The sequence below is a fragment of the Phyllobates terribilis genome, unplaced genomic scaffold, assembly GCF_046119375.1.
Source record: "Phyllobates terribilis strain yellow unplaced genomic scaffold, ASM4611937v1 Scaffold_2__4_contigs__length_985480577, whole genome shotgun sequence".
NCBI lineage: Eukaryota > Metazoa > Chordata > Amphibia > Anura > Dendrobatidae > Phyllobates > Phyllobates terribilis.
Window position 1 is genome coordinate 619,851,655 of NW_027362762.1, and position 21,965 is coordinate 619,873,619.

Here is a 21,965-nt window from a genome sequence, read left to right on the forward strand (position 1 = left end):
AGAGCAGCGGCAAAAAAGCCTTGTCATAGCAGCAGACAAGTTTTTGAAGCTGCTTGTGCCTCCAACGTCCCCCGAACAACAAGATGCAGGGTCCTTCAGAGGTTTGCAGCTGTGCATGCGCCATCCTGTCGACCTCCTCTATCCACTTCACACAAGCAGAAACGGCTCCAGTGGGCCAAACATTACATGAAGACTGATTTCAAAACTGTTTTGTTCACGGATGAGTGCCGTGCAGCGCTCGATGGTCCAGATGGATGGAGTGGAGGATGGCTGGTTGATGGACACCCCACGCAAACACGGCTACAGCGCCAACAAGGAGGAGGTGGAGTAATGTTTTGGGCTGGAATCATGGGGAGAGAGATTGTCGGCCCCTTTAGGATCCCTGAAGGCGCTAAAGATGAACTCCATAATGTATGTGGATTTTCTCAAACAGCACTTCCTGCCATGGTTCAAGAAGAAGAACCGTGTATTTCACAGCAAGATCATTTTTCTGCATGATAATGCACCATCTCATGCTGCACATAAAACATCTGCATCTCTGGCTGATATGGGCATAAAAGGGGACAAACTTATGGTGTGACCCCCATGCTCCCCTGACCTCTACCCCATTCAGAACCTTTGGAGCATCATTAAAAGGAGTGTCTATGATGGCGGGAGGCAGTTCACATCTGAGCAACAGCTCTGGGAGGGTATTCTGTCCTCATGCAAAACAATTGAAGCAGAAACCATCCAAAACCTGACAAATTCAATGGACGAGAGAGTTCAGAAGCTCCTTTCGAACAAGGGGTCCTATGTGAAAATGTAACATCACCTAGAATAAAGTTTTGAGTTGAAAACTGTTTGATTTCAGTTTCTAACAACCTGCTAATGCTTATAATTTCAAAAATGACCATTTTTTTGGTCTTTATTAAAATGAAAAGGTTGATCGAAAAGTTTGGGGGATCTAAGAGTGTGGCAACCCAGTAGTCATGATTACTTCGAATTCTGACAATATGAGGGTCATGCTGCAGGTAGTGCAGCAAGAAGGCACTTATGTGCCTTGCGCATCTTGGAGCCCCAAAATTATTTTCCGGGCTAGATGCAGCTAAAAATATTATTTTTAATTTTAAATCTGGTGAAGCTTTAGTATAGATGGCCTAATAGGATCAGTGCTGCACACTGCTACAAAGCCCAAATTATTTTCCAGTCAAGATACAGATAAACATGATTAGTAATTTGAAAGCTTAAAACGGTTGGTAGGGTGATTTTAACCAATCATCAAGCTTTTACTCTCCCCAGGATGACACAGGGGTAGAAAAGTCGTTTCGGATCCATGATTTGTTCATCTTTATGAACGTGAGTCTGTCTACATTATCAGTGGAGAGCCGCGTGCGCTTATCTGTCAGCACACCACCAGCAGCGCTGAACACACGTTCAGACAGAACGCTGGCTGCGGGGCATGACAAGATCTCCAAGGCGTAAGTGGCTAGCTCCGGCCATTTATCCAGATTGGAAGCCCAAAAAGAGCAAGGGTCCAGTGACACAGTCGTGGCTTCAATGTTTACTTGGAGATACTCCTGTACCATCGTCTCTAGGCGTTGACTATGTGTCAGACTTCTTGTCTCCTGTGGCCTTGCAAAGGATGGGCTAAAAAAGTGGTGAAATGATTCCGCGAAATTGATGTTACCAGCAGATACTGTGGTTCTGTTACGGTTTGAGTGCTGAACACTTGACGGTCCCACGGTTGGCAAGTTGGAACTGTGAGATTCACTACGTGCACCACTGGTATTTTGTGGAAAAGCACATGTAAGATTCTGCAACAGTCTCTGCTGATACTCCTGCATGCGTGCATCCCTTTCTATGGCAGGAATAATTTCTGCAAATTTACTTTTGTACCGGGGATCTAACAGTGTGGCAACCCAGTAGTCAGGATTATTTCTAATTCTCACAATTCGAGGGTCATGTTGCAGGTAGTGCAGCAAGAAGGCACTCATGTGTGTTGCGTATCCAGGAGCACCAAGTCCCTGTTGTGTTGGTGGCGAGGTAACAATCATGCTTCCTTCCTCTGTCCTCTCCCCCCAACCTCGCACAACAGAAATGTGATCAAGGTCTCCCTCATCTGATGAGTCTTCCATCAGTTCGTCCTCCACTTCTTCCTGGGCTCCTGCACCTTCCTCACTAGTTTGGCTGCTACCATGCGCCCTGGTAAAACCATCTCCCCCACCCTCACATGCCTGCCGCCTTGGTGCTGCCGACCGTCTGGACCTTGCAGATGTTAGCCCTTCCGCATACAACTCCTCCTCCTCTACTTCCTCCACCTCCTCTTGTGCCACCACCTGACTCCGAATTCTGTTTAACATGTGCTCCAGCATGTAAATCACCGGAATAGTCATGCTGATAATGGCATCGTCAGCACTAAACATCTTCGTCGCAATTTCAAAACTGTGCAGAAGGGTGCATAGGTCCCTGATCTGAGACCACTCCTCCAGCGTGATTTGCCCCACCTCTGAATCTCGTTGGCCCAGGCTATACATCAGAACGTATTGCACCAGGGCTTGTCGGTGCTGCCACAGTCGCTGCAACATGTGCAGAGTTGAATTCCACCTGGTAGGCACATCGCATTTTAGCCGGTGAAGTGGCAGGCCCAACGACTTCTGTAGAGATGTAAGTCGCTGAGCTGCGGGATGCGAACGGCGGAAGTGAGCACACAGCGACCGTGCCCTCTGCAGAAGGCCATCTAGTCTGGGATAGTGGGCTAAAAATTGCTGGACAACCAGGTTCAACACGTGAGCCATACAAGGCACGTGTGTGACATTGCCCCGGCGAAGGGCCGCACCCAGGTTTGCAGCATTGTCGCACACGGCCTTCCCTGGTTTCAGGTCCAGTGGAGACAACCATTCATGAAATTGGTTCTCCAGAGCTGACCACAACTCCTCAGCTGTGTGACTCACATTTCCCAGACATTTCAATGTAAAAACCGCCTGATGACGTTGAGCCCTACTGCCAGCATAGTAAGGAGGTGTGCAGGATCCCTTCTGCGCAGTTAGAAAGCTTGTGGCATGACCAGACAGGCTTTGGGTGCAGGTGGAAGACCGAGAGGAGGTTGAGGAGGCAGAAGCAGTGGAGGAACTCTGACATAAAGAGGATTGACGCACAACTCGTGGGGACGGCAAGACTTGGACAGCAGCCCCTTGTCCTGCTGTCACCATAGTTACCCAGTGCCCAGTCAGCGACATGTAACGCCCCTGTCCATGCCTACTCGTCCAAGTGTCTGTGGTGAAATGCACCCTGTCACACACAGAGTTTCTCAAAGAAACGGTGATGTTATGTGCGACATGCTGGTGGAGCGCAGGCACACCTTTCTTTGAGAAGTAGTGCCGACTGGGCATCTGGTACTGGGGCACTGCGACGGACATAAGGTCTCGAAAATCCTCTGTGTCCAGCAGGCGGAAAGGCAGCATTTCTGTAGCCAAGAGCTTGCAGATGGTGAAATTCAACCTCTTAGCTTTCTCATGGCTAGGAGGAAATGGTGTTTTACTTGTCCACATCTGAGGGACCGAGGGCTGGCTATTGTGCTTATATTGTTGATAAGGGTGTCCCCGGCAAACTGCCGGTCTGTGAGGAAGATGCAGGCGGACATGTTAGGTTGCCTTGATCCAAAGGTGGTGCTATCGATGTCGGACAGCGCTCAACACCAGCTGGTGTTACCACCTCCAAAGAAAATGATGACCTGCCAATCACGCTGGCTGTTGCGGGTAAAGAGGTGGCAGGTCTGCGCCCCAAAACAGGTGTGACTGCTGTCCCCCCAGTCACAGAGGATGAAGAGGCCGCGGATGCACAAGATATGGCAGACGGTGATTGGCCCGGCCGGCTAGGCCGCATTGTAGCACACTGAGCTTCCCACTGCAACTTATGCTTCATGTCCATGTGCCGGTTCATGCATGAAGTACTCAAACTATGTATTTTTTGGCCTCTACTTAGCTTTTGCTGACAAATGTTACAGATAACACGAGTTGGGTCATCTTTATCGATCTGAAAAAATGCCCAGGCTATGCAAGGCTTAGCACCCATGCGACCTGAAGAGCCACCACGACTTGTGGTGAGAGGCAGAGTTGTGTTTGAGGATGCAGTTGTTGACGTGCTTCCAGTACTACGTCTCTGTCCAGGAAGGCGCAACCTGACCTCGTCGTCACTAGCATCTTCCTCCACCTCCTCTGCTGACCTCATCTCTTGGCTGACTGTGGGTTGACAGTAAGTGGGATCTCCGACCTCATCATCATCACCCTGTGCGTTATCACACCCGTCGTCCTCAGAGCCAACCTGTTCCTGTCCTGACAAAAAACTAAAGTTGTCGCTCCAATCAGGTATTTGAGTCTTATCATCGTCTTCCTCATTGTCTCCACCAACAGGAGTTACAGTTTGGGAATGAGGGTCTACATTATGGTCAGAACCTTCTGTGTCTGGTCCTGGATCCGACTCATAAAGATTCTGGGCATCAGTGCAGATCATTTCCTCGTCTGGATTCACAGAAGCGCTGGAGTCGACCTCTGATTCCCAGGCTAGTATGAGTAAACAGCTCTGCAGACTCAACCATCTGTTCTACCTCATACTCAGACGGGCAGCTCCAGATTTGGGAGCTGTGAGGAAGCAAGTGCGATTTGGGTGACACCTTTGAGGACTGGAGTATTTGTGATGTTGAAGTTGATGTGGAGGAGAGCCCACTTAAAGGAGCACTTGATATCCGTTGAAGCACCTGCTGTTTTTGTGCCTCATCTGGAATTTGTAGCGATTGGCGTGGCCGTAAGAAAGGGATCTTATCACATTGTCCGCTAAAAGAAGTAGACATTTTAGTTTGGCTGGAAGATGGTCTTTCTTCTGCAGATGTTACTGTTGCTTTAACACCTACCCCACGGACACAACCTTTTTTCCCCTTCCCAACACGCCTATTCCCCTTTCCACCAGCAGCAGGCCTTTTTCCACTCATTTTGGTGGTTAACTAATTCACAACTCCGGAGTTGTTTGCACAAAAAAACAATGGATGGTAACCGAGCAGAGCTGAGTGGCCAAACTGTGGTATTAGGCCAAAACTATTGGCTGGGTTAGATGCAGAAAAAAATTATTTTGAATTTGCAACCTGATGGAGGTCAGTATAGATGGATTAATAGAACAAGACCCACACACAGCTAGAAGCCCAATATTTTTTCAGAGGTAGATGCAGGAAAAAAATATATTCAGTTTGCAACCTGATGGAGGTCAGTATAGATGGACTAATACAACAAGTCCCACACACAGCTAGAAGCCCAAATATTTTTTCAGAGGTACTGTAGATGCAGATAAAAATTAGTTTTAATTTGCAACCTGATGGAGGTCAGTATAGATGGACTAATAGAGAAAGTCCGACACACTACTAGAAGGCCAAATATTTTTTCAGAGGTAGATGCAGAAAAAAATATATTCAGTTTGCAACCTGATGGAGGTCAGTATAGATGGACTAATAGAGAAAGTCCGACACACTACTAGAAGGCCAAATATTTTTTCAGAGCTAGATGCAGAAAAAAATTATATTCAGTTTGCAACCTGATGGAGGTCAGTATAGATGGATTAATAGAACAAGACCCACACACAGCTAGAAGCCCAATATTTTTTCAGAGGTAGATGCAGAAAAAAATATATTCAGTTTGCAACCTGATGGAGGTCAGTATAGATGGACTAATACAACAAGTCCCACACACAGCTAGAAGCCCAAATATTTTTTCAGAGGTACTGTAGATGCAGATAAAAATTAGTTTTAATTTGCAACCTGATGGAGGTCAGTATAGATGGACTAATAGAGAAAGTCCAACACACTACTAGAAGGCCAAATATTTTTTCAGAGCTAGATGCAGAAAAAAATTATATTCAGTTTGCAACCTGATGGAGGTCAGTATAGATGGATTAATAGAACAAGACCCACACACAGCTAGAAGCCCAATATTTTTTCAGAGGTAGATGCAGAAAAAAATATATTCAGTTTGCAACCTGATGGAGGTCAGTATAGATGAACTAATACAACAAGTCCCACACACAGCTAGAAGCCCAATATTTTTTCAGAGGTAGATGCAGAAAAAAATATATTCAGTTTGCAACCTGATGGAGGTCAGTATAGATGGACTAATAGAGAAAGTCCGACACACTACTAGAAGGCCAAATATTTTTTCAGAGGTAGATGCAGAAAAAAATATATTCAGTTTGCAACCTGATGGAGGTCAGTATAGATGGACTAATACAACAAGTCCCACACACAGCTAGAAGCCCAATATTTTTTCAGAGGTAGATGCAGAAAAAAATATTTTCAGTTTGCAACCTGATGGAGGTCAGTATAGATGGACTAATACAACAAGTCCCACACACAGCTAGAAGCCCAAATATTTTTTCAGAGGTACTGTAGATGCAGATAAAAATTAGTTTTAATTTGCAACCTGATGGAGGTCAGTATAGATGGACTAATAGAGAAAGTCCGACACACTACTAGAAGGCCAAATATTTTTTCAGAGCTAGATGCAGAAAAAAATTATATTCAGTTTGCAACCTGATGGAGGTCAGTATAGATGGACTAATAGAGAAAGTCCGACACACTACTAGAAGGCCAAATATTTTTTCAGAGCTAGATGCAGAAAAAAATTATATTCAGTTTGCAACCTGATGGAGGTCAGTATAGATGGATTAATAGAACAAGACCCACACACAGCTAGAAGCCCAATATTTTTTCAGAGGTAGATGCAGGAAAAAAATATATTCAGTTTGCAACCTGATGGAGGTCAGTATAGATGGACTAATACAACAAGTCCCACACACAGGTAGAAGCCCAAATATTTTTTCAGAGGTACTGTAGATGCAGATAAAAATTAGTTTTAATTTGCAACCTGATGGAGGTCAGTATAGATGGACTAATAGAATGATGCTATGCCCAAAAGATTTTACTTCACTAGGTGCAGTAAAAAAATTGGTATTCTATACACAGGTGGTATATCTTGCAACACAGATAGGCTACTCCACTGACTAACACACTCTGCAATAGGCCAAAAAGGATTTGCTTTGCTAGATTCAGCCAAATGCTGTGAAAAAAACTTGCACAGCACTGGCACAGACCTGCCTGGCAAAAACTGATAGGAACTGATGTAACCTAGTCCTGAAAAGGACTCCAATTACAATTAGTCTTTACTCCCACAACCTATCTATTTAAGAGCACAGACCTGCCTGATAAAAGTCGTAGGAAATGCTGTAACCTAGTCCTTAAAAGGACTGCAATCACAACTATTCCCTACTCCCAAGCTATCTGTATATTTGTGCGAAAATTGGCTTGAAATTAACAAGGTATAGCGCACACATCAACAGCGGTGCCGTCTAACACGCAGCTGCAGCAGTGAGAAAATGGTGGCGACGGGGAAAATGGCTTGGTCTTATAGGGCAAGGACATGTGACATACACTGCCAATGACACATGCCCTTGCTTGTGTGAAAAAAAGCACTTCGCTCCGTGTGTGCGCTGCTGATAGGCTGACAGATTGCACCTCCCCACTGTAAATGCGGGAAAGAGAAAAAAAAATGGAGATCTTCATTGTTCCTGCAGAGATCCATCCCCTGCCCCTCCCCCCACCCCGCTGTACACTCAAACTGCGTATTAACATCAATTTTCATCATTACTGAGAAAAAATCCAGTTATGATTTTGGTGCACGAACAGTTATCGAACATAACCTCGAACAGCCGAATTTTTCTCAAATTGTTCGTGTTCGCCGAACGGCTCGAACACCGCCCAAAACAGCTCGAATTTGAGATTGGCGAACAGTTCGAGTAGAACAACGCTCATCTCTATTTAATACCTCCTTGGTTGTCCTCATAGATAACTTTTGGCTGAGCTAGTGGCTTGCCGAAATCTTCCAAAAGTTGTTTCAACCAAATAACTTCTTGACTTGCATAAGCAGCTGACACATATTCTGCTTCTGTAGAAGACAATGCAACTGACACTTGTTTTCTGCTGGACCAAGAAATTGAATTTTCTCCTAACCTGAACAAGTAACCACTTGTTGATTTCCGATCACTTGTATCTCCAGCCCAATCTGCATCCACATAACCTCTGAGAGTGAGATCTCCTGATGCAGATATCTTAAGATTAAGCCTTTGAGTTTCCTTAAGATATTGTATAATTCTCTTAGTTGCGTTCCAGTCTCTTTGGCGTGGCTTGCTTTCATGTCATCAGAGAATTCCAACTGCGGCTGTAATATCTGGACGAGTTGTGGTTGCTATGTACAGAAGCGCCCCCACTGCTTGTCTGTAACTCTCATTGGTGGGTAGCAGATCTTCTTCTCCTTCCAACTTTAAGTAGGATGGATCAATTGATGTTGACGCACCTTTGGCTTCTGACAGTCCAAATTGGTTCAGGAAGTGTTCTGACCATATAAGAAAGGCGTATAGCTGGGATACCTTTGTTTGGTCTTTCTGATCTCCTGACTGGAGGTTGACTTGGTTCTTCTGTTTCTTTCTTGCTGGCTTCAGAGCTTATCCAGACTTCAGTGTTTTCTTTTTCAGTGTCTTGGTTTGGTGATTGAGATTCTTGTTCTTGTTTCTTGGCTTGAATGGCTGGTGTAACTTCATGGAATTTGAGCGAAACTGAGTTATCATCAATCACTACTTCTCTGCAGATTGTTACTGTGTTGGTCTCTGGGTGCAAGATTCTGCATCCCTTTTCAGTTTCGCTATAGCCCACCAGGACTCCTTGCTTTGCATGTGATTCCCACTTGGAACTTTTTTCTTTGGAAACATACACAAACGTTTTACTTCCAAATATCCTTAGGTTCTTCAGGTTAGGCTTCTCACAGTTCCATAGCTCATATGGAGTTTTATTTGTGGCTTTACCTGGCAGTCTGTTTTGAAAATAGCAAGCTGTCGTGATGGCTTCTCCCCAATACGTTGTAGGTAGATTCTCATCAAACAACATACTTCTTCCACTTTCACAGAGAGTGCGTTTCTTTCTCTCTGCAATTCCGTTCTGTTCTGGATTGTATGGAATGGTAGTCTGGAACACGATTCCATTCTTTTTCAAAATGGTTTGTACCTTACCACTTGTATATTCAGTCCCATTATCTGCACGCAGGGCTTTTGGCATTCTTTCAAATTTGTTAAATACTATGGCAAGATATGCTTCAAGTTTCTGTGGAACTTCATCCTTACTGTGAAGCAGGTAGGCGACTATATATCTGGAGCAGTCATCAATAAATGTGAGAAAATATCTCTTCTTGCTTGGAGTTTGAACAGTCATTGGACCGCAAACATCTGTATGTATCAACTCCAGTGGCTGTGCAGATCTAGAGGTGTTTACTTTAGGAGAGGGTTTTCAGGACATTTTCCCTTTAAGACAGCTAGTGCACATCATCATTTGACTACATTGCTTGATTTGCACACCATTTGCAAGTTGACCTAGCTTCTTTATTGCTTCTGGGTCTCTGTGCCCAAGACATCTGTGCCATATATGGATACAGGTCTTATGCAGATCTTGTCTAGCACTGTACACTCTTTCTTTGCATTTTAGCTGATAAAGTTCATTTTGGATTTTTCCTTCTGAAAGAGTGTGACACTTCATTGATATAATGCATTTTGTCTTTAAAAGTAACTACATTCCCTTTTTGCGTAAGCTTCTTTACTGACAGAAGATTGCTTTCAAGACTGGGAACATAGAGAACATCCTTTACTGGGATCTTTCTGCTTTGTGCTGAGGAAACTGGACAGTGGAGGTAGCCGTCTCCTATTCCTTCTGAAGTCATATATTGACAATTAGCTAAGATGACCTTTTCTGGCTTGCTTTCATCAAGGTCAGTGAAGAAATCTTTGTTATTCGTCATATGGCTGCTAGCACCAGAGTCTATACACCACATATGCTTTTCAGATGAGCCTGTACTGGTATTATATGCAGTTTCAACACATGCAGACTTTTCCTCTACAGCTGTTTTCACCTTTTGATCACTGTTCTGCTTTTTAAGCTGAATCATTCTTGCTTTCCAAATTCTGCAGTCTGCTTTAAGGTGGCCGGGCTTTCTACAGACAAAACATTCACGAGTTTCCCTTAGATTGCTCTTATTTTTAGGAAAGTCCTGTGTCTTTAATGCTGCTTCTGCTCTAGATTCATTACTTCTGCTTACATTGTGTGTTTTTCGCTTGAATTCATCTACAAGCTTGCCTTTGACATATTCTAGTGTGAGCTCATCATCTGGCCGTGCATCTAGTGCAGTGACAAGTGTGTCATAACTTTCTGGAAGACCACTTAATAGTAGTGCAGCAACATGAAAGTCTTTAATTTCTTCTCCAATGCCCCTGAGACGCTCCACAATCTCTAGGGTGTTTCTTATATAGTCCTGCATATTCTGTCCATCACTTAGCTTAGACTGATACAGTTTTCTCATGAGATAAAGCTTATTGCTGAGATTTGATCTTACATGCACTTTCTGTAATTCATCCCACATCTCTTTGCAGTTGCACATTTGCATATATGCACAATCTGATCATCATCTACACTGAGGGAGATATTGCTTTGTGCTTTCTGATCCTTCTCTAGCCAATCATCTGGTAATGGATGAGGCACTTGTTCCTGCGTATATTTTCACGTACCTTCTCTTATGAGCAGCATTTTCACCTTAAATTTCCAAGATTGATAATTCTGATTGGTGTGACTTTGCACTGAGAACTTGCACTGATCCCTGCTTGTGGACATATTCTCTGTTGCTCTGTGCTGCTTTTGCTTTGGGCATCTGTTGCTGTATTACTCTTCTGAGTCACGCTGGGGTTCTGTGTCACGCTGGAGTTCTGTGTCACGCTGGGCCCATAACCTGTTGGCAGCGGATCATTCAGGATCATATCAAAGCATGTTGACAACAGAACAAAGCTTTAATTAGCTATAAACAGGTACAGATATGATAGGCTTTGTGGAATCAGGAATATACATATCTTAAGTGTCTCTGTGCAGCATCAGCAGGCTGCTTCTCCTCTCATGCACAGACACAGGAAACTGAACACAGTCACATGGCCTTTTCTGTGTGTGAGCCTCTGGGAGTTTTTTTAACTTTATAGACAATACACAAACCAAGCAATAGAACATTTACATACACAGGAATGGAGTTGTTGCACTAAACATATTCCAACAGAGTCTATATTTCTGTGGGTTGAGGTCATACTCCATACTGAAGAAATCTTGATGTTTTGAAAATTTTGTTTCCAAATTTTCATCATTTGTGAATCATCAGCATTTGTATTGATCCTATGATTTTCATAACTACATATATATACTTTAATGCAGGGGTCTCAAACTAAAACGGGGTCGGGAGCCTCTGTTAGGGTGTGGGCAGCATTGTTAAACTGTTAAATTTAGATTGGGGCTAGACAGCACTACAGAGGTTACGAGGCAAAAATTCATTCTGTGTAGCTGCTACATCATGGTGTCATACAAGTCAATGGTGTCACATTGTGTTGCCCAGTGTACTGCAACACCACAGTCAGTATAATGGTCCTATAAGTCCTCTACATATAATATGATGGCAAAATAGCCCCTCAAATACAAAATGATGGCCCCACAGTCATTATATACACAGTATGATGATCATAATGTCCCCATATATAGTGTGATGGCCCAAAAACTCCTATATACACAAAATGATATCCCCACAGCCCCTTATATATAGCATTATGGCCACATAGCCCCCCCACGTACAGAAAATAACTCCACAACTCATTTATACACATTATTTATGATAGCCCCAGAACTCCCCCTATTTAGAGATTGATAGTGCCACAGCTCTTCTATACACTGTACAATGTCTAAGCAGCCCTTTATATGCAGTATAATTGTCCCACAGGTCCATACGTACATACATATGATGACCCTAAAGCTCCCCTATATACATAATGATGGTGCCACAACCCTCTAACATACAGTATGATGGCCCACAGTCCCCATACATGTCTTGCACATAGTAGTGTAGCAGAGAGTGACGACTCCTACAGTGAGCTGTACTTTGACTGAGCTACCCTTGCTGACCACATTGAAGGCCCTTTATAGGAATAAACAGCTTGACATGGGCAGTACAAAAGCAGTAGAGATTGGTCTCAGCTATAATGATTGCAATACGACTTCCACATATAACTACTATTCCTAATTCCACTAAGTAATTTTCGTGAGAATGAATATTTATACAGTGCCCAGTATAAATGAGTACACCCCATTTGATAAGTAAGATTTTAGTCAATATCTCAACACAAGAACAATATGCAAGATTTTGACAAGACTGAGTTTCATATAACATGTTTTTAACCCATAACATGAAAGTAAGGTTAATATAACTTTTATTACAAAATCTTTAGTTTTACTCAAATTAGTTGATACAAAAATCAATACACCCCACATCAAAAACTACTGAATGTAGTATTTATATGACCTCCATGAGTTTTAAGGACAGCATCTTTATCTTTTCCCATTCTTCAAGAACAACCTCTTTTAGACCCTGGATGCTGGATGGAGAGTGATGTTCAACTTGCTACTTCAGAATTCACCATAGATGATCGATTGGGTTCAGATCATTAGGTATACTTGGATACTTGGCCACTGAATAATTTTCACCCTTTTCTTCTTCTTCAGAAATGCAATAGTTGACATGTTGAAAAAATGCACGTCAACTAATGGCACGGAGTGCTGGTAGCATCTTCTCTTTCAATACATCTGTGAATTCATGATACCATCAATGAAAGGTCAATATTGACTTGTCGGATTGCCACTACCTATAGGTGGCACTAGAGTTTAAGTCCTCTTCCTCTCAAAAGAGACAATTTGCATATTTGATACCATCAATGAAATGTAGCTTCCCAATACCAGTAGCACTCATACAACCCTATATAAGGACACTTTCAATGTAAGCACCATGCATTTTTCTTTGTACTCCTTACCTTTGCAATGTTATACCATTCAAGCACAGCTGTATTTGCTTGCTTTCCCATCCCATTGGCAACTTGCACCCAACAATTGCAAGTCACCTTTTGCTTCTCCGCCTGTCCTTTTAGGTGGGAAACATTCAGTGACAACAGCAAATACATTGTTTTGGGAAATTGAATCCTCTGTTTTGTTCGAATGCAAAACCTTGTTGTGCAAAAAAAGTTTTAGATATTATTATTATTTATTTATATAGCGCCATTGATTCCATGATATCAATCTTTTTTATGCAATAAACAGAAACGAGAAAAATAAATGGAAGAGTTATAAATCTTTCCGTTGCAATTTTCGATGTTTATTTGCAATTATCATGATTTTGTCGCACAAACACTGATACAAAATACTAACTAAATACAGATATGTGATTAACCCCTTAAGGACGGAACCAATTATGTCCTTAATGACCAAGCCAATTTTTACAATTCTGACGAGTGTCACTTTGAGGTAATAATTCTGGAACGCTTCAACGGATCCCCCAGATTCTGAGATTGTTTTTTCGTGACATATTGTACTTCATGATAGTGGTAAAATTTTTCAATAAGACTTGAGTTTACTTGTGAAAAAAACAGAAATATGGTGAAAATTTTGCAATTTTCAAACTTTTAATTTTTATACCCTTAAATCAGAGAGATATGTCACACAAAATAGTTAATAAATAACATTTCCCACATGTCTACTTTACATCAGAACTATTTTGGAACCAAAATTTTTTTTTTGTTCGGAAGTTATAAGGGTTAAAAGTTGATCAGCGATTTCTCATTTTTCCAACAAAATTTACAAAACCATTTTTTTAGGGACCACTTCACATTTGAAGTGACTTTGAGGGATCTATATGACAGAAAATACCCAAAAGTGACACCATTCTAAATTATTGACCCTTCACGTGCTTCACAGGAACTGAAGCAATGTGGAAGGAAAAAATGAACATTTAACTTTTTTCACAAAATGTTTATTTCAGACCCAATTTTTTTTTTATTTTTACAAGGGTAACGAGAGAAAAAGGACCACAAAATTTGTTGTGCAATTCCTCCTGAGCACGCTGATACCCCATATATGGGGGAAAACCACTGTTTGGGCGCACGGCAGGGTTCGGAAGGGAAGGAGCGCCATTTGACTTTTTGAATGTTAAATTTGCTTGAATAATTAGCGGACACCATGTCGCGTTTGGGGAGCCCTTGATGTGCCTAAACATTGGAAACCCCCAACAAGTGACACCATTTTGGAAACTAGACCCCTCAGGGAACTTATTTACATGTGTGGTGAGCACCTTAAACTGACAAGTGCTTCACAGAAGTTTATAACGTAAAGCTGTGAAATTAAGAAATCAAATTTGTTTCCACAAAAATGTACTTTTAGCCCTATTTTTTTTATTTTCACAAGGGTAACAGGAGAAAATAGACCCCAAAATTTTTTGTGCAATTGCTCCTGAGTATGGCCATACCCCATATATAGGGTAAAACTATTGTTTGGGCAGGGCAGGGCTTGGAAAGGAAGGAGTGACATTGGGAACATTTTATTTAGCAGTAATGCAGTTTAGCTCTTATGCTCCCAGTGTTTTCATATATCTTGGCCCTTACAGAGGGCTGCTGTGCTTTCTGTTTGTATGTTATGCAGTCATTTCAGCGCTCACCTGTTCACACTATATGGAGGTGCTGGTCAGCTTTTTTGTTCTTTGCAGTTTACTATGGAGGTTTTGACTGCCTCCTTTTCTGACTCTGCACTCCACCCATCAACCCAAGGGTACTTTTAATTAATGTTGGTTTTTACCTGCCCACTTAAATTTGTAGGTGTCTTGCCCAAGAGAGGCATGTTTGCCCATTTGTACTGCAGGCTTATAGCCCAAGAGAGGCATGTTTAGGAGGTTAGTTACCCATCATGCGGAGGCTACCTTGTCGTGGTTGATGGGCATATATGAATTGGCCAATTTATACGATAAGAGCCTTCATTTTTTGTAAGTACATTTTATTTAGCAGTAATGCAGTTTAACTCTTATGTTCTCAGTGTCTGCATATGTATTGGCCCTTACAGTGTGCTGCTGTGCTTTCTTACTGTTTGTTAGTGAGTCATGTCTGACTCACTGACTCTGCCTGTGAGATCCAGCTTATTGTTGGATCTCACAGGCCACCGTACCGTGGGATCATCTCATGATCTCAGGGTACCATGGTAGCCATTGGGACCCGCGATTCATATCGCGGGGCTCCGATGGTTACTAAGGGGGTCGTAAGACCCCTTGTAACAACTTAAATACCGCTGTCACAATTGACAGTGGTATGTAAAGGGTTAATCTGCTCCGATTGGAATCGATTCAGGAATCGCCGCCGCTAGGGCGGCGCTATTCACTTATTCCACAGCTCCACTTTTTAACGGAGCTGTGGAATAAATACACTTAATGACAGCAGTAAAAATGCGTTATGGTGGTCGTTAAGGGGTTAAGTTCAAGAGAAGATATTCTTAAAGTGACTGTGTCAGCACAGGATGACTGTTCAAACTAAGTCCCGCCGCTCGGTACTTTCCAGAACTGCCAATTATTTAAATACACCTTCCCAGCTGCTTGTTTTCTATCCATCTCCACCTCTTCTCTTCTTTGATTGACAGCTCTGGATTCATAGGGCCAGAGAAAGGTGGAGATATATGGAAAACAAGCAGGTGTGGAGGTCTATTTAAATTATTGACACAAAGCGTCTGTACTTGGTTTGAACGGTCGTTCTGTGCTGACATAGTCCCTTTAAGACTAAATTCACATTTATTTAGAGTATTTTGAAGTGGACCACTCCAAAATCCTTCTCAAAAACAGCTTCAAATGCTCTTTGAATACTCTTATTGTTCATTTAGAAGCAAAAATCCACTCTGCTGTTGATATTGAAGCTTTTCGAGAGAAAACAAACAAGTCTAATTGGCACATGACCGCAAGTATGCAAACTGTAGACATGTTGACCACTGACTAACAAGGGGAATAGTGACAACATGGACACCACTCGCTCTCATGATTTGGCAGTCTGATGTCACATGGAGTGACTGCAGACTATTGTCCCTAGCCTGGACAACCTGTTTAATTAAGGCATATGAACAAAAGTATTGGCATACACCTCTTAATCATTAAATTTAGTTTTTTCTTTTGGTCCCATTACTACAGTTTAAGGGTGGTGGACAATGGCTGTCTCATTGCAGCCCCGGAAGACACCAATCGCATTAGTGTGATGTTTACATCTTTAGTGTAATGCTTGCGTCATTTGTAAATATTGTTTCATGTGAATTGTATTGTATTGTGATGATTGCCAGTGTAATGCATAGTGTAAAGAGATTTGAGAGTTAATAGTTGGGACTAGCCAATAGTGGGAGGGGCTAGTACTAGGAAGACAGATAGCGTCTGGAGTGCAGAGTGAGCAGTGCCGCTTACGAGGTTGACCCTAAATGAGAGGAGAGTGAACAGGAGGGATAGTGAGATCCTGAGGATGTGACTAAGAGAGACAGAGTGGCTTCCGGAGACAGGACCTAGGAGAGGACAGCTAGCCACGACACCTTCGGCTAAACAGTACTGAGAGACTGGAACTAGTGAAGGGTCCAGAGCGGGGATTCCAGGGTACCAGTAGTGGAAGAAATAGGATGTGGAATCGCTGAACAGGTAGAGATTTGTTAATCAGGACTGTAGCGTTGAGGCTGGGTTGTGGTGAAGTAGGGAGAAAGAGCGGATGTAAAGATCACTAGATTATACAGCGGAAGGATACTGTGTGCAAAAAGCTTCATGTTGCAAAGGAAGCGTTCATAAGACTTTGTAGCCAGAATCCCTTATATATAACTCTTACCAAACTGCCGCTTAGTAAAGATTTTATTTTTGAACGGTGGTCTTCATCATTGAACTGTGAAACATCTGGTCCTGACAAAGCAGCAACATCAGTTACATGCGGACTGCACGGGTGTAATGAATTCACAGCAGTCCACACACCCAGCCAGGACCTCCATTTTCATGCAACGTGCCAGGGCGCCACAGACGAGTGCCTCACCGGCGGCGACCGCCCCATACCACGTTACAACAAATATATAAATTCCAGGCCCTAAACATGCAGTCTACCTCTGCAAACACTTGTGAAATAATGGCTTATTTTAAAGAGCTCACTGAAACCAAACTATGAATCTATGAAGTGGCAGTAACGTATGGAGCGGGGTTGCTAAGCACTGTATGTTGAGGTTTATATTGTATAAAAGTTGCCAAGGCTCTCCTGAATTTCTGCAGAGTTCACAAACCGCCTCTGTAATTAACATCAGCACAGAATCTTTGCACTAAGAGTTAATGACATGAGTTTCCATGACCGAGCAGCAGTATTCAAGCCTTACATCACCAAGCACAATGACATACATCTAATGGAGTTTTGAAAAGCAGCCACCAATGGACTCTGGAGTTTTGGAAATGTGGTCTGATGAGTGATGAATTAATCTTCTGTATCTAGCAAACTGATAAACCAGTCTGGTTTGATGAATGCCAGGAGAATGTTGCCTGCCTGCCTGCATTGTTCCAACTTTAAAGTTTGGTGGAGTATAGTTAATCTTATGGGGTGGTTTTTCAGGGGTTGACCTAGTTCCATTGAAGGGTAATCTTACGGCGGGGCCAATTTCCGTTTTTGCACTGTCGTTTTTTCCTCTCTTTCTTCCCAGAGCCATAGCTCTTTTATTTTCCTGTCCACATGGACATATGAGGATGTTTCTTTGTTGGACGAGTTGTACTTTTGAATGACACAATTCATTTTAAAAACATAATGTTCTAGAAAATGGGAAAAAAAATCCAAGTGGGGAGAAATTGTGAAAAAAAACACAATTCTGACATTGTTTTTTGATTGTTTTTATGGTGTACATTTTGTAGTAAAAATGAACTCACAATATGATTCTGCTCATCAGTATGATTACAGCAATACAAAACACGTCCAGTTTTTTTTTTATTATTTTAATGATGAAAAAAACAGAAGTTTGCAAAAAAAATGTTTTGGGTTGTGTTTCCTTTTTCCGAGACCCGTAACGTTTTTATTTTTTGGTCAATGGAGCTGTGTGGTGGCTTATTTTTTGCAGGAAGAGAAAATGTTTTTATTGATAGTATTTTAGGATAGATGTGACTTTTTTTTACAGCATTTTGCAGAATTGCAGACACCAAAAAAATGCAATTTTGGAGTTCTTGATTTTTTTTTCACTTATGGTATTTATTGTTCGGGTTAATTATGTTTATATTTTGATAGAATGGACTTTTCTGAATGCGGTGAGATCACATATGTGTATTTTTTTTCTTTTTAAATTATTTTAATGCGACAAAAGGGGGGTGATTTGTACTTTTACGAGTTTTTATATTTTTTTCATATTTTTTAAAATCTTTCTTTTAACTTTTCAATGTACTTGTTAGTCCCCTTAGGGGACTTGAATATGTGATTGTCTGATCATTTATGCTATACATCACTGCATATAGTGAAAATCACCATCTCTTTTGAAGCCTGGCCACAGAAGCCTGAAAATGATGTATGACAGAGCACACGTTGACTCTGTGAGCACTGTTATAGTCAATAGCCCCATCAGCACATACACCCGAATTTCGTTTTGCGGGGGGTTTGGACGTAAGCCCTGATGGGACCACTGAGCGTGGCGAAGAACACAATGTAAAATGACCCTAAAGAAGAATTGACTGGCCCACACAGAGCTCTGACTTCAATCACATAGAAAAACTTTGAAATGAAATAAAATAGATATTTTGAGCCAGGCCCTCTCATCCAACATCATTGGTCATTTGACCATACAAGTGAATTTTTTGAATGAATTGGCAAAAATTTCTTGAGACCCACTTTAAAATCTCATCCAAAGTCTTACCAGAACAGTAGAAGCTGTTTTAGCTGCAATGTGGAGGACCAACTCCATATTCATGCCATACTACATATAAATGCTAGTGTCATATTAATCCACAGATTTAGAAAGGGATGTCATAAAAGCTTCTGCAGGTGTGATGTGTAGTTGTCTCAATACTTTTCTCCATATAATAATAGTCTTATGTTATGCCCAATTGAAAAATAAAAGTTTTCCGAAAAACTAAAATATAGAGTCGTATTTATGTGTATGGTGAGTCTTGATAACCTAAGCAATCTTTAATGTACATACATTCTTTGCTTTTACCCTTCTGTGTGTTGTTGTAAAACTAATTGACTGCAAACTTGCATTACATGTTGCAGAATCTAATCTGTTGTGCATTCAATGCCTTGAATGATATTAAGTATGATAATAATTTTGATTTTCTCATCTCTAGAATTTACAGTCAAAAGTTTCTGCACTCATGTGGACATCACCACCTTCTCTCGGCTGCAAATTTTACGCTTGGATGGTAATGAGATTGAAAATAATAATATCCCTCCGGATACACCCTTATGCCTGCGAAATGCTGATATTATCAATATGTAACCAGCAAAGAGAACATGCTCCTTATATTCTCTATTCACTTATTCCTCCCTGCTCACAAATAACTGGGAAGCGACCAATGGCATATGCATGCAAAGCAAGCACTTGATTACAGAAGTTCTAGTTTAAAGAACACCATACTTCTTGCAAGACTAGTAGTACATTATAATTAAGATAACAGGGTAATTGTTAGTTTGATGAAAATAAGCAAGGCAAAGGTGAAATCATTGCTCACTGGTTAAAAATCCAGCACCATAAAAATGTTCTAGTTACAATGTCTTAAAGGGGTTATCCGGTCTTCTGATGTAAGTTTGCAGTCACTCTATGTGAACCCCTAAAGCACGCACGCCACATGCTTTCAGGAATCTTCATTATTGCTGCCAAGAGCAGCCAGACAAGTGACTACTGCAAGTATGGGAATTGCATACATGCAGTCACATGCAGACTAGATATGTGCAGCCTCACTCAATATAGGTGAATTGAGAGAGGCAGAGCATGTCTAGTCGGAATATAGCAGGAAGTATGCATATAGCTTACTTGTGGTTATGTGACCGCCTGCAGACTGGAGAATCCTGACAGTATGCAGTGAGCGCAATGTAAAGATGAAGAAGTGGCCTCATCTTCATAAATAGGAAAAATTCCTATGGACACCACTTGCAGCTCTTTGCTACAGAGCTTGTAAGTGCTGCTCTCAGGCTGGCCGGATTGCTGCATCTGATCCAGTCTCAGTGCCCCTATGCTCCTTTGAGACGCAAAACTGCTTGCAACATAGGAGAGCACACGCTGTTCGAGTTAGTGGCTCAGCCATGCTGCTGTCAATCATCAGGAGCACGCCATTCTCCAGCATGCAGGAAGCCAGAATGATGGGGAGAAGTGAGCAGCTGAAGAGAGAAGGTACTACAGCCCCTTTAATCAGAACTAGTCGGCTACATACAATTATAACAGAAGGTATAAATAGTGGTCATAAAGTGTTTTCTAGACATTACTCAAAAAGTTAGTGTCTTATCTTCTATAGCAGAACTATGTATGAATATGTTCGCACTGTTTAGAATGCATTTTCTTCATATTTAGTTAAATACACTTTGCACCAAAAATAGATCTGACATGAAACACATTGGCCTTGATTCATCAAGACTTACGATGCGCACAATGTTCTTGATAAAGGGGCTTTCTGGAGTCAGATGCACCTGATTCATTAAGAAGCACACACCTCTGAAAGGGGTTGTCCACTACTTGGACAACCCCTTCTTGAACTAAATGTTTGGCCCCGATAAAATAAAAAAAAGAATGCTTACTTCCCATGCCAGGGCCGTTCCAGCGGAGTCAGAACTCGCGGTCCCAGGACTGCTGTGTGGTTGTTGTGATACATTAGCCCAGCGCCCAATCAGCGCTGGCATCATTGTTTCTGGCTTAGGAAAAATCGAACATGAAGAGGAAGTCCAGGCTGCGGCTACTCTCTGACTTCCTCTTCTTGTTCAATTCGACAGGAGGCTGGAACAGTGAGGCCAGCGCTGATTGGCTTCCGACATCACAAGTCAACACAACAGTACTGGAGCCCCGGGGAGAGTGAGTGCTAACACTGTGGGAGTGGCGACAGCACAGTAGGTGAGTATAAGCTTTTTTATTTTATCAGGGCCAAGCGTGGGGTATGGGAAGGAGTAGTCCAAGTAGTGGACAACTTCTTTAATGAATCAGGAGCATATGACAAGTGGTGTGCGCCTCTGTGAGCCTAGTCACAGATCTTATTCCAGTCACAGACTGGAGTAAGAATTCTGGCAATAGGTGCACCACAGTCATCATGAATTCAATGAACTGTGGCGTCATGCCCCCATCACATCCCCTTCCCACCCCAGTCCATTTTGGTGGAGCTGGGCAAAACAGACGAAAGTTGCTACATTTTTGCACAACTCTGCATTGTGCAAAAATCTTGCAACTTTTCAAAGTGATTTGAAAAGCAAATCACTTTGATAAATCAGAGTCATTGTGTGTGATTTTGAAATTTGAGTCTTTTGTTGATGTAAGCAACTATATGGCATACAGATGCATAAATGAGGGACACATAAACAGTAGACTTCCGTAGTTTATATGCCAAGAACACATTGCCAGCGTGGTGCAAACAGAGACTAAGTCAAGCGTATGTCTGCTCCATGACATATCAGGTTTACAATATGTTCAATAAAATGCTAACATTTTCTTATGTGGAAGACAAGCATTTGACCTATTTTCCATCAGCATTTAAAAGCATAAGACATGCTGAATCACTCTGAAATGTTTTTTGCCTGCTTTTCGCAATATATCCGGCTTCATATATCTTTCTTGAGTTGATGTATATATAACAATTTTAATAAAAATATGTTTATTCATTCAAGCATCAAGAATCCCTTTATTTGATGTTTGCACGTGTCCCGCATAGAGGCCCACTCGTTGGTTGTGAAGTGGTGTTATTTCGCAGAGTGACTCACCCGTGCGTGCTGCAGCTGAAACTCTAGTATCACATTGTGGGTATGTCGCATATGAGGTGGTGAAGGCAGAAGAGAAGCTGCAGCGTAGACAGGCAAGC

General features: G+C 42.0%; 1 protein-coding gene across 1 annotated transcript in view; it reads left to right on the forward strand.

Annotated features, from left to right (window-relative positions):
• FMOD (fibromodulin) overlaps nt 1-21,715 on the forward strand; it is a 57,626-nt gene extending 35,911 nt beyond the window's left edge. Inside the window, exon 3 of the mRNA XM_073666571.1 lies at nt 19,257-21,715. Coding sequence (XP_073522672.1) covers nt 19,257-19,408 — 152 coding nt within the window. The 3' untranslated portion in view covers nt 19,409-21,715. The remainder of the gene's footprint in view (nt 1-19,256) is intronic.
• The last annotated feature ends 250 nt before the right edge of the window (nt 21,716-21,965 follow it).